The 13980-nt window shown below is 50.9% G+C and overlaps 1 protein-coding gene across 2 annotated transcripts in view; it reads right to left on the reverse strand.

Annotated features, from left to right (window-relative positions):
• CDCP1 (CUB domain containing protein 1) overlaps nucleotides 1–12658 on the reverse strand; it is a 37301-nt gene extending 24643 nt beyond the window's left edge. For both annotated transcript variants that reach the window (XM_070391663.1, XM_070391662.1), the window contains exon 1: nucleotides 12479–12658. In XM_070391663.1, the coding sequence (XP_070247764.1) occupies nucleotides 12479–12560 (82 nt within the window). In that variant the 5' untranslated portion in view covers nucleotides 12561–12658. The remainder of the gene's footprint in view (nucleotides 1–12478) is intronic.
• Nucleotides 12659–13980: the final 1322 nt, after the last annotated feature.

The following is a 13980-nucleotide window of genomic DNA, read 5'->3' on the forward strand; positions in this document are numbered from 1 at the left end:
AAGTGGAAGTGAACGTCTGACCAACGGCAGGAGGCCGGCCCATCTGCCCGCCTGGAAGTAGTCCATTTCCCGCATCCACAAAAGAACCACAACTCAAGTTGCTGTCTCAAGAACTCAGGGGTCTCTCTTGGGTGAGGAGCCTTTGAAATCGAGACACCAGGCCTGCCTACATACTAACGACAATGCACACGAAATGAGTGCTTTATATGTGCAGGTATTGGGTGAGTATTTCTAAATCCCCACAGATATCAATAGTAACATTAATATTAATCCCCATTTCACAGAAGAAGACACTGAGGCTAAGTAACTTGCCCAGGCCTCAATGATTCATAAAGGCAGGGCCAGGCTCTGTGCCCGAGCAGCCTGACGCTAGAGCCCAGCACCTGGTCCGTGACTATTCAGCAGAGCCGGCCCTGCCCAAGGAACTCCACACACAGCCAGGAATTTTGGGGTGAGAATGGTTTGTTCCCATCAACAAAGTCAATCAAGCCAGAATAAAACATTTCTCAGCAGCTGGCTCTCCGGGAGATCGCCAAGGGATCCAAAGGGACAGATGTTCGTTTTAAATGGTTAGCCGGGCAAACTACATTAAGACAAACCCCTCATTTCAAAATAACTGGAAAGTGTACTTTGAATTTTAACATAAAGCTCCCTGGAATTTGAAATGTTTGGGGCGCGGTTCTTCTTTCGTGCATATTTTTGGCAGTGTCTCACTCAGTGCAGGGAACTGAGAAAGAGAAACTGGCACGTTAGCTGTGGTCATGGGAGGCAGGTGGCCGAGTTGGTGGCACAAAGCACTGGGTGTAAGGGTTAGTGCCATCTCTTGGCAGAACAGCATCCTACAGAAGGCGGGGCTCACGTCGCACGGACCAAATCTGACCTAAGTTTCGGAGAACTCCCCACATCCCCATCTACCGAATCTCCTCTTCCTTGAATTGGGGTGAGCAGCCCAGTTTCCTTTAAAATCCTATGTTACTACTCCCACAGCTCTAGAGCGATCCCAGAGGACAGTAAAATAAAGTTCAAAGAGCAACTTTAAAAGGATCTCCTGGTCGACCTGACTTGTCGGAACAGGGGACTGTTATGGCCACCCATTCACTCCCTACCCTTAATCCCCAAACTATTTAGGAATGAAAGGTACAGGCGATGATGCAAGTTCTTTATTTTCTAAAGTAACCGAGCGCTCGTCCACAGGGCACACTGGCGATCACCTGTCTGCAGGGCTGTGCTCCGAATATTTTTCTGAAGCGGTGAAGGGTTTGCTGGGAACCACCCATGCCCTCAGCGGGTAACTTCCCTGCTATGATCACCCACACACGCGGGTCAGAGACCCACCACTCGGCTGGGGGCCCGCCTGCAGCAAATGGACACATCGACTTGTATAACGTGGTAATATATGAACACCTCTCTCTTTGGGGCTGTGGCCAAACCAAGACACCGACTTGAAATCCATATCGCACCGAACTGCGCTGGTTGGAGGGATGGCTTCGAAGAGGACCACAGAGGTTCACTGAGTACATTCACACTGTTGTACAACCATCACCACCATCCATCTCCAGAAATTTTTCATCTTCCCAAACGGAAGCTCTGTCCCCAGGAAAAAGTAGCTTCCCGTTCCCCGACCCCAGCCCCTGGCCACCATGAATCTGACGCCTCCAGGAGCCTCACGTAAGAGCAATCATTCCGTATTTGTCCTTTCGTGTCTTGCTTATTTCACGTAGCATAAGTAGGTGTGCTCCGCTTTTAGACCTGAGAATTAATTGCTAATCATTGAATAACAACCCCAAATGGAGCAAAACTACACAGACTCAAATTTATACCTAAACATAATAATCAAAATGATGACAGTAACTCGAAAACTCAAAAGATGGCAAAAGGTTATGAACAATTAGCAGGTTCTGAAGATCGTCATGGCCTGCTGGCTGCTGGCACCCGGGACCTTCCCTTTGCGCCCTTGGCGACGGATGCACGGTCCGCCTTGGGGACAGGCACGCACAGCTACCGGGGAACGTTGAGACAGGACTGCATTCTTTGGCGGTCAGGGTCAATAGGAGAGAAAACGTTCTTACTTGTCTGCACAGAAGCCGTGAGCTGGCTAAACCCAATGTACGTTTAGTCTAAAATGGGCTTTCCCAAGTAGTTGACAACAGCCAATGTCTTCCTTATATTATTCATTATCCCTCAAAGGATAGTGTGAGCGGGTCAAAGGTCGGGAGGGGGGCAGGAAAATGGTCACTATGAAGACACCCACCTTGGACTTGAGTTCAGCTTTGGCTTTGAAAATCCATGCATAAGGGAGCGGGGAGGTGGCACCGGAGAGAAGGTTCTATGAAGACAGAGGCCTGTTCTGGGGCCATCTGACTACTGACTTCCATCACTCAATCGGCTGGGGGTGCCACTCCCTGCTTCTTAAACAGTGACTTCGGTCATTCGCTGGGCCACCTTGGACAAGCACCTGACCTCTCTAAACCACAGGTGTCTCCTCTATAACATTTGGTCAGATACATGAACTGTGCAGGGCTCCTACAAGTACTGCAATGAGAGCACATGGGTAAGGCAGAGAGCATGGGCTGGGACAGCCACCCACGTGACCCTGCCCACAGTATGCACTCCTACCCCTGCGAGGGAGGGGCTTATGCCAGAGAGACTTGTTTCAGCCCGCGGCACTCAACACTACCAACACATACCACCAACACGGAGAGAAGCGTGGTGTTTTCTCTTCCTAACACCCACTCTGTACTTCCCCCCTGCCCTTCACCCCAGAACAGACGCTCCTGTGATCAATGAAAATGTTCCGTAGGGAGAATGGAGGCTAGTCGTCCAAACAAGGCTCTCTACCTAGCACGGGCCCCTCCCTTAGTCTGCAGTCTTGCCCCTCGGGACCCCCACTTGAATTCTTCCTCATGCATGACAGGTCCTGGTCAAACTCTCGGACATCACCACCCCCTCCACCCCCTTTACTCCCGCTGCGTCGGCAGCAATCTGCACGCTGCCTTTACCTCGTCTGGAGGGTGGCCCTTAGCTGACTCAGCCCCAGCTCCGTCCTTGGGGCAACTGGACAAGGACAACTGGACCCACTGCAGCCTCCGGCCCCTGCAGCCAGGGCGTGAGAGGCGGTGGCCGCCTGTGACCTCAGCCTTTGCCACGTGGCAGCTGAGAGGGGTGAAACTGGTCTTGGGGAGATAGAAACATCAATGATGAGAGAGAATCACTGATCCTCTGCCTCCTGCATGCCCGCTATTAGGGATGGAGCCCATAACCCAGGCATGTGCCCCAACCAGGAATCGAACCGTGAGCTCCTGGTTCAGAGGTCAACACTCAACCCCTGAGCCACCCTAGTCGGGCTGTTTCCAACTATCTTAGAGGGGGGTGGGGCGGTGTCCACCCACACAACCTGACAAGGAGAATAAGTCTTTGAATGAAGCTCTCTCAAGTGATCGCGGGCCAGGTTGATAAAGTGATTCCTCTGGCCAACCAGGTGGACCAGGGGAAAACAGTACGGCAGAGGAGGGCTAGACACTTGAGGAAATCTCTGGGACAGACAGACTCATGCTTCCCTCGCCCAGGACAGCCCCCAGGAGGGGTGACGTCAATAAGATCAGCCACATTGGTCCTCGGAGAAGCTGCCATTCTTCCAAGTGGCTGCATAGCATCCAAGGTTTGGATGCGCTATCGTCACCCAGGCCTCTAACAGCATGTGGGCTGTTTCTGCTCTCCAGCTCCCAGGGCAAGAGCAGGAGATGCTTATCTCGGCTTTCAAAGTGCCAGTGGGACTTCAAAGTGCCAGAGGGACACGCCTTCCCCAGCACCCAGGTTCCTGGCTGGAACTGGGATTGCATTCCCAGCAGCAGGCACAGACCACGGAGGCTGGAAGTGTTAGTCCCAGGGCTCACTGGGTTGAGGTGGGCGGTGGCCGATCCCAGAACTAGCTACCATTTGAAAAATGAACTTTCTCCTACAGATTTAGCCCAGGGTCGAAGTGCCTGATAAGACTGTCAGCAACTTCCAGGCGGGTTAGGCAATCGTTCAGCTCTCGGCGGGCCTTGGGATTAAAGGCCAGCCCTGCCACGCTCCACAGAAGAGCCAGCTCAGGTTTCCAGGCCTGGCACTCACCAGCCCCTTATCCCCTTATCGTATCGCCAGCCCCGTGTCAGTTCATGACACCTGCTCTCAAGCGGAGCTGTGATCTGCAGAAGCCCATGGGGCGTTTCATTCATTTCTCACATGTGATTGGCTATGACATGTAAGTTAGACAAAACTGGTCTGGTCAGTTCCTTGGTAACAGGAAGTGTGTGTGTAGAAGCTCATTGGAAAACAATTTATTATTATTTTTCTATTACGATTGACATACAATATTATATTAGTTTCAGGGTAGATTTGCAAATAATGTTTAAAAGCTTGTTCTAGGCCAGTGGTCGGCAAACTCATTAGTCAACAGAGCCAAATATCAACAGTACAACAATTGAAATTTCTTTTGAGCCAAATTTTTTAAACTTAAACTATATAGGTAGGCACATTGTTATTAACTTAATTAGGGTACTCCTAAGGCTTAGGAAGAGCCACACTCAAGGGGCCAAAGAGCCGCATGTGGCTCGCGAGCCTCAGTTTGCCAACCACAGTTCCAGGCTGAGAAAATTTTTTGCAGAAAAGCAAATTCGGATTTTGTGCTGCATTCTATCACCAATTCAGCATTACTGTTTAGAGAAAACCAAACCAACCGAGTTGGGAGGTTGTGGAGTGATGTGGTTATAATGAGAGAACATGCAGGACAACACAAAGTCCTTGTCATTAGTGCCACTTGCAAACTTTCCTCACACAGGAGGCCTCTGCTGAGCCACACCATGAGGCCAGACACCCAGTGTAACTAGCTCCTTCCAGCCTTTTTCCTAAGCTCATGCGAGATCTAGACAGAAAGATAGCAAGATAACATGACTAGAGTCATGCCACACACTCTCTCTCTCTCTCTCTCTCTCTCTCTCCTGCTTTCACTGTCTCTCAAACCCTTCTCCACCCTTTTCTGGTTACTCCCTTGAAAACTGTGGGGAGTGGGGCTGCATTCCTGCAAACCCATCCACATCCCCTTCCCCTCCCTCCTGGACACACATTTAAAGAGACCAGCAGAGCCTGGCCAGTGTGGCTCAGTGGTTGAGTGTCGACTGATGAACCAAGAGGTGATTCCCAGTCAGGGCACAAGCCTGGGTTGTGGGTTCGATCCCCAATAGGGGATGTGCAGGTGGCAGCCAATTGATGATTTTCTCTCATCATTGATGCTTCTATCACTCTCTCCCTCTCACTTCCTCTCTCTAAAATCAATAAAGACATATTTAAAAAATTTAAAAAAATAAAGGAACAGTAGAAACTTACAGGCATGTGCTATGCAGTGAAGCCCCCAGGTTCTGGAGTGAGGCAGAGGGGAACACGGAATGAATGAGATGTTGATGGACATGGAAGCCACATGTTGAAGATGGTGAAACCAGAAAGTGGAAGGAGCCCAGATCTCTGCTTGGAGGAGATCTCCTGTTTGCAGCCTTACGTGAGCAAGAAGTAAACGTCTATTGTGTTTGAGTCATCACACACATCTGGGTTTGTGTGTCACAGCAGCTTAAAGTGGTTACACCTTACCTATTAGACTCATCAGTGTAAGAAGTGAGCAAGAGCTAATCACTCATCAGTGACAACACGAGGAGCCACCAGAGCCCACGCCTGCCCTCAGTCTTCTCAATACATTGTGCTCCTGGCCTTCTGATCCCTTAACCAAAGTAAATATTTGAAAGGAAACTCAAAATGTTTCCCTCACCTAAAGCTTACGGTTAGTTCCAACTGAAAAGGCGAAAGGAAGCAGTGACCCAAGGTGTGGGGTGAAAAAAAATCCAGGAGCATATGGGATGCATACTGTGCGCGATAATTAAGCTTCCATTGTTTGTATAAAGAAGGGAGGTACTTATAAACAATAACATGTGTGGACTAGCTCCCACACAACGCACAAGAAACCATGGCTCGCTCCCTCTGGGAGGAGGCCTGGGCTCAGAGTGGAAGGGGACACACTTTTACCCCACACACCGTTTTGTACGATTTGAATTTTTGTTACCATGGACAGGTAATTCTTTTTCTAAACACAGTTTTTAAATCGCCTGAATATTTAAAACAAACAAACACATACACATCCCTAGGAAAAATATGATCCCAGCACTCAGTAAATGTTGATATATATTTTTTTTTTTTTTTTTTTTTTATTAAATCTTTATTGTTCAGATTATTACATTTGTTCCTCTTTTTTCCCCCCATAACTCCCCTCCTTCCAGCTCCCACCCCACCCTCCACCCTCACTCCCCACCCACTGTGTTCATCCATAGGTGCATGATTTTTGTCCAGTCACTTCCCGCATCTCCCACACCCCTTTTTCCCCCAAGAATAGTCAGTCCATTCCCTTTCTATGTCCCTGATTCTATTATAATCACCAGTTCATTCTGTACATCAGGTTATTTATTCACTTGATTCTTAGATTCATTTGTTGATAGATGCATGTTTGTTGTTCATAATTTGTATCTTTACCTTTTTCTTCTTCTTCCTCTTCTTAAAGGATACCTTTCAGCATTTCATATAATACTGGTTTGGCGGTGATGAACTCCTTTAGCTTTTCCTTATCTGTGAAGCTCTTTATCTGACCTTCAATTCTGAATGATAGCTTTGCTGGATAAAGTAATCTTGGTTGTAGGTTCTTGGTATTCAGCACTTTGAAAATTTCTTGCCATTCCCTTCTGGCCTGCAAAGTTTCTGTTGAGAAATCAGCTGACAGTCGTATGGGTATTCCCTTGTAGGTAATTGAGCCTCTTTCTCTTGCTGCTTTTAAGATTTTCTCTTTGTCTTTTGCTCTTGGCATTTTAATGATGATGTGTCTTGGTGTGGTCCTCTTTGGATTCCTTTTGTTTGGGGTTCTCTGCGCTTCTTGGACCTGTAAGTCCATTTCTTTCACCAGGTGGGGGAAGTTTTCTGCCATTATTTCTTGAAATACGTTTTCAATATCTTGCTGTCTCTCATCTTCTGGCACTCCAATGACTCTGATATTAGACCGCTTAAAGCTGTCCCAGAGGCTCCTTACACTATCTTCACACTTTCGGATTCTTTTTTCATTTTGCTTTTCCAATTGGGTGTTTTTTGTCGAATCTTTGGTTTGATTATTGTACTCCTCTGGTCTGCTATTGGGTATAATATTCTTTATTTCAGTCCGTGTATGCTTACTTTCTAATTTCTTTATCGTAGCATCGAGGGTCTCATTAGTTTTCGTGAGGTTCTGCACAAATTTATGGCAAGCCCTCAAAATTGCGATTCTTAGCTCCATATCCTCCATTTCTGTCATGTTTTTTTGTCTCCGCATCTTTTATGCTTTCTTGGTGCACCCCCTTGTGGTCTCTGTGCGCAGTCTTGTTCTAGCCAAGCCTTAATTGTTGTAGTTAACACTAGGGGGATTTGACCCTCAGGCCGGCTGGCTATAGGAATCAGCTGTGCGGAAAACTCTGTCTTCTGGGGAGGCGCTAATCCAGCCTTTGCCTGAGGCGATCAGCAAATGGCTGTGCGCAGGCTTTGGGCGGGGCGGGATCAACAGGGCGGGCGGAGGGAGCAGTTATGGCCACGCTCAGTCCCGTTCCCAGAGGCTCTGCTTCTCAGAACCCCGGCAGCCGCTGCAAACCTCGGAGAGAAAGCTGCCCTCAGGTTCCAACTGATGCCGGGTAATCCCGCTTCTCCCGTTTGAGTCTGGGTCCCTAGAGACTCGCCCGGATCTGGAGCCCAGAGTCTGAGACTCAGTCCCGACAGAAAACGACAACCGCGCCCTCAGCCACCAGCCCGCTTTCGCGCGCACCTCGGTACCTTTGTATTTTCCACACTGCGCCGCCTCTGAGCGTCGATTTGCTGTTCTCTTTCCTTCTAGTTGTAGAGTCTCTCTTCAGCCAGCCTTCCTGTGGTTCTGGGTGATGTCCGTTCAGTCTTTTAGTTGTATTTTTGAAATGGTTGTTTGCGGCAGCGGTCTCCGGTGTTTACCTACGCCGCCATCTTGGTCGACCTGATATATTTTTTTAAAATAAAAAAATGTCTGGCGTGTAGACACTGCCTCTAAAGCTAGCCAATGCTTCTCCAGGAGTCCCACTGTGCGAAGGGCACAGTGCCAGGTGCCAGTCTCCCTGGGCTGCCACCTCAACGTCACTACATGCCAGCTGGGTAACCCTGGGCAAGTTACTCACCTCTCTGTGCCTCTCCATACAGGGAGGTTACTGAGAGCACCTGGTTGAGGATGGAGAGCTGAATGATGAGCAGATCTACCCAAGGTCACGTCCTCCACTTACTTTTTCTCAGGAGAAAGCTTTGTTGTTATTACTCAAACACTGTCGACCTTATGGTTCATCTTCCAAAGTTATTTTTGGCCAATGTCTCTTTAGGAAACATGTTTACATCTCCAAACACAACACAACATTGTAAACAAAATCACACGAAGAAGCTGCGACTTACATTGCAAATACAACAGATAGAGCGTCGGGATGAAGTGGAGGTGCCTGAGTGTCAACAAAGGGGGTTAGGAAGTTACTGCCCACAAAGCCACTGTTGGTGAAGGAGCCTGTGAATAGTTGGCCATCGGAACTGATGTCTTCAGTGCCTGGCACAGAGTGGATGCTCACACGTGTTAGCGCTGACAAGCAGTAGATAGTAATTTGAAAAAAACTGATGTACTGAATACATCAAGGCTACAGTACAGCGGTGAGGGGGGGAACCTGGCTTTCCTCGCCTGGTTGTCCAGAATGCTGCCAGGAGAAGATAATGGGCTAATTACAAGGTTATAGGAAGTGGTTTGAAATAATTTGATTGTGGGGTAATTTTTATAATTTAGAATGAGAATTAGAGGGTGTGAACGTTTCTTGATCACCCAGTGGAAAGCTGTAGCTAGGGGTCTCCCACACCAGGGGTCGTGTCATCCCTTACTTCACCATCCACCTTGACCTCAGTCATGGATCCTTCTGACCAGCAAACTCTGCACACTTCCTCCTTCCCGCATCCAAATCGCAGGCGGGGGTGGACCATGTACCGGCTCCTGGGATGCTCCTGAGATGCTCTAATGTCCACTAACACTGTCCAGACCCTGCTTGCTGACCTAGAGGGAGATGCTAGTAAGGCAAGGATGGCAGCCTGGGCGAGTGTGGGAAACCCATTCACTCACTGCTGGCCCGGATGTGCACCAGGACAAGATAAGCTCTCCGCTGCAGCGTGGAAACCTGCAGCCAAAGCCCTAATGTTCTCTCCACTCTTCATCCCAGCAATTCCGTTTCCAGAATTTCAGCCGGACAAAACCGTCCACAATGTGCAGAACAATACAGCCACAAAAACACATTTTCAGATATATCAAAATGGGATGATCTGGCTTAGCCTCTATTGCAACCTTGACACAAAAATGACATTTCCTATCTTTACAGAATCTGTGCTATATAATTTTTAATATGTTTTCATTGAGTGGGCCTATCAAAATTGACACAAGCAGTTCCCTATTGTTGGACATGTTCTATTTTTTAGTAGGAAAAACGAAAAGCAACCTACATGTCCAACAATAGGGGGATGGTTGAAGCCATATAATGGGATGGTCCTATACTTGGTTTCACACACACACAGACTGTGGATCAATATGAGCAGGTGGTTTGCTCACACATGACTTTTTTCTTCCCATTTTGGTTATATTTATGGCCAATTTTTTACAATAACTATATATATATATTTTTATAATATATTTTATTGATTTTTTACAGAGAGGAAGGGAGAGAGATAGAGAGTTAGAAACATCGATGAGAGAGAAACATCGATTAGCTGCCTCCTGCACACCTCCCAATAACTATATATTATATAAACATTTTAAACATTGTTTTCAACTTCCTTCCTCCACCCTGAAGCCTGAAAGAACCCCTAGAAGAGTGAGGGGTGGGGCGTGGTACAGTCATCACAGATGAAATGGCAGCATATGCCTCCAAGTCATGCAAACCTTTGGGGGTGGGGGTGGGGAAGTAACGCATTAGGCCTGCCAGTTACAGGGCCACAGCCAGCAGCCCTGCATTTGAACAGAAGAATGATGAGCACACTCCCAGGGTGGGGAACACCTCGTTTGATGTCTGCACACGGTGGCAGGAATGAAACCACTGACCCAGACTCTAGTATCTGGGTAGTTCTTGGAAAGTCACTAAGTTGAGTTTTAACAAGGCCACGACTCCTACTTAACCAGTCATTCACCCTTGGAAGTGGGGGCGCTGGTGGGATACCAAACTCCCAAGAAGCCAATTTTCCTTCACTCTCCAGCTCCACCGAAAGTGCAACTTCACTTTCAGGCAAAGGCAGATGTACGAGGCGGCTGCTCCAACCACAGAGGCAGAGCCCTCGGTTAAGTCTGGGATGTGGCCTCGCCCGGCCAGCTCCTGAGAGCACAGAGAGGATTAAAGAATGTGAAATGGGCCCGGCCAGCGTGGCTCAACGGTTGAGCGGCCACCCAGGAACCAAGAAGTCACGGATTCAATTCCCAGTTAGGGGACGTGCCCAGGTTTCCGGCTCCATCCCCAGTGGGGGGCGTGCAGGAGGCAGCCAATGAATGATGTTTCTCTCTCATTGAGTTTCTATCTCTCTATCCCTCTCCCTTCCTCTCTCTCTAAAAATCAATTTAAAAATATTTATTTAAAAACAAAAGAGAAAGTGAAACGGGACAGTTCCTACACGTCCTCAGGTTTGCACACCAAGCCCTGAGACGAGGTTCCCACAGTCAGAACTTCCTGGAAGGAAGACTCCATGGGAGCCCAGATGGCGGCCTCCCAGGGGGAGATCAGACGGTAACAGAAGCGGGTTCAGGACAGACTGCCATTGTCAGTGGAGCCTTGATTCACACCATATTCTTGCTGGAGGAGTTCTCAACTGTTAGCACAGCCAACCACAAACATCTCCACCAATTCCCAGTTTCCCTGCAGCTCCCAGGAGGGGGAGGGGGGAAGGGGCGGGGGCAGGAGAAGGGGGAGGAGGAACCTGGCTCTCCTTACTGATGGTCTGTTGCCAGCTGCCCAGGAGAAGGACTGGCTAATGTGTGCATTAAGGTTGTAGGAAGTGGTGGGCACACATTTTTCTCACACACACATTCACGCACGTTTTCCTTCACTAAGTGACTATTCTTTGTTGTTGACCTTTGCTTTGTAATCGGTATATTCAGGGGCATTCATACATTTATATTATTCTTTATTCTTAAAACTGATTTTTTTCTTCAAAGGAAATCTTGAAAACTCCGTCTTAAATTACAGTGACGATGCCCACAATGCTTTGAATGCGGCCTTCGCATGCTCTATCTACTGGGCAGAAAGGAACCAGGAAGCTTTCCTGTCTCGGACTTTACAAGGACGGCAGTTACCGAAATGCCCCCGTTCAGTTTTATTCCTGAATTTAATTTACCCTCGTTTACCTGCGGGCGAATACAAACACCCACTTCGGTGCAGCAAAGGGGGGTCATCAAAGACCCCAGTCGCTTCCTGTCAGCTTTTCACAAAACACATAACCTGCGCTCATCTCAGGAAAGGCCTCAAAGCAAGCTCTTCCAAGAAACCAGGTTATTTTACAGGTTTAATAGATCCAGCGCCCGGGGCACCTGGTCGGAGGCCCAGCGGCTCGGAAGTGGCGGTCCCTCCCCCAACCGGAACCGCGCGCAGCTGGAACGCCCGGCCCTGCGGACCCCCTGCCGCGGCCCAAGGCCACTGCACCAGGACCGGAGGTTGGGGGAACCGGGGTGGGGATGTGGGAGAGGGGCACGGGGGGGGGGGTGGCCGGGGGACGGGAGGGGGTGTGGGGAGCGGGGAACCGGAGCCTCCGCGGCCTTCCACCTTCTCCCGGGCGCTACCACTTTCTTACTGTTCCTGAACTTCAGGGAAACGAGAAAGTAGCCTACGAACAGGGGAAAAGGTGATCGGAGGGTATCCGAGCACCGAGACCCTGTTCCCTTGCACCTCTCCCTGGTCCAGGCGAGGGGGTAGGAGGGGGCAGGGTGCCCCCACGCCCTGCCGGCCCCGGCGCACCCCCTCATCCAGGTAACACCCCGAGCGGAGCGCGCGCGGCTCGCCACCTCGGCAGGTCCCGGCTCGGTTCGGCTGCCACGCACTCATCTTTCCTTTCTCGGTCGGCGTCGAGCTCACGCCCTGGACCGCGGGCTCGCGGCTCGGGGACACTCCCACGTGCCGCGGCCGGCGTCAGGGTCAGATCGCCCCGAACCCAGGAGGGCACAGCCCTCGAGCCCGACGCGGCGCGCTCCGGAGGCTGGCGGCCCCAGGGAGTCCGCGCCGTCCGTACCCAGCGACGCTCAGCCCCCGCCCCAGCTCCGTCCCCTCGGTCCTCGGCGATCCTCCGTCCCCTCCCCGCCCCTCCGTCCCCTCCCCGTCTGGCGCCCGCTCGCCGGATACTTGGCCGCTGGGTGCGCCTCACTTACCCGCTCCACCCGGCGGGCGCGCCGCTCCCAGCAGCAGGACCCCCAGCAGTGTGAGTGTGACCCCGCAGCTCAGGCCGGCCATGGCTCCGGGGCGCCTCGGCCGCGGCGGGGAAAGCGACTGTGGCCCGGGGTTCGAGGCGGTGCCGCGGGCGCCGGAGCTTGGCACGGGCAGCGCTGCGCTCCGCCCCGCCTGGGCTCTCTCACCTGCGCGCAGGCGGGCTGGCCCGGGTCCCCGCCCTGCGCCGCAGGAGCTCCAGCTGGCCCGACCTGTCCCCTCCTCTCTCCCCTCCCCGCTTCCTGCTTCAGCACCTGCCCGTCGCTCCGAGGAGGCTGGGACTTGTCGTCACCTTCCCTGGGCTAGTCCTTCCTGTCTAGGCCGAGAGTGATCAGGTCTTTTTGTCTAAAGGCGTGGTGGTCGCGCTTGGCGGAAGCCAGGCTGCCTTCCCTTCGCTGTCCCGAAGAAGAAGGAGGAGGCCACTGCGTTCCCCATTTTGCAGGAGAATGTTTGTGGGTCGCCCCAGGCCCTGGCTTCCTCCTCTGTGCTCTCTCCTCTGCTACCTGACTTGGGCGGAGGCGGGACTTTAAAGCCCGCTTCAGCTGCAGCCTGCCGCCTCCTCCAGGCACCTCACCTGCAGTATTTCTAACACTGAAACACACTTGCTGAGTTCCACAACCCGCCCACGGCCTCTGGGCCAGTGAGTAATTTAGAGACCGGACTTGACAGCTCGGGATGGGTTTTCCACAAACGGAGATGCTTTGTTAAATTTTTGAAGAACGATTGAGTTGAATGAATGAATGAATGAATGAATGAAAGCAGGAGGCCAGAATGGCCAAGAGAAGAACCTGAAGGGCGGGTCCACAGGGCCCCTTTCGTCAGGTGTGAGTGGAGGAGTAAGTGCCATGTGCATTCAGGTCAGTTGTTGGGGTGTAAAAATGAATGATGCCGGCTCCTTTCCCTCCTCCCAGGGGCCTTTTGTCTCTGGCTTCCGTGGGTTCTTCTTCTATTCTGTAGGCCACATACCAAGTTCAGGGGCACAGGGCCACTGGGCCGCAGGGAGAGGCAGTGGATGGTTTGCCAGGAGAGTCAGCCCCTATTGTCACTGCAATGCCAGCCACTGATTGAGAGAGAAAAGGGCTTGGGTAGCGAGGCCCTTTTGTGAGCCTGGAAATGGAGGAGTTTGTTGTGGTCTGGAGCTGAGATAAGTGTTCCTGGGGATGACTTACTTTGCCAAGTACTTTGCCCCAAAGGTAACCACGTGGTGCGATTTCAGTCGTAGGATGATTAAAACCAATAGGGAAAGGCCTCGAGGAGTAGCTGTGGATGGGGGCTGAGTGAACCCCGTTCCACGGGACTCAGGAGCTCTCTGGATCTACTCTCCATCACCTTCCCAAATTGTGCCACCTAGGAGGTCAAGTTAAAGGGCCAGGGGATTAAAGGAGGAACAGTGGAGCTGGAGACAGCTCTCTACTCTCTTCCTAAGCCTCTGTAAGTCACATGCCCA

Source organism: Myotis yumanensis, unplaced genomic scaffold, assembly GCF_028538775.1.
Source record: "Myotis yumanensis isolate MYYU_CA2020_CCGP unplaced genomic scaffold, mMyoYum1.0.hap1 SCAF_14, whole genome shotgun sequence".
In the NCBI taxonomy this organism is placed as follows: domain Eukaryota; kingdom Metazoa; phylum Chordata; class Mammalia; order Chiroptera; family Vespertilionidae; genus Myotis; species Myotis yumanensis.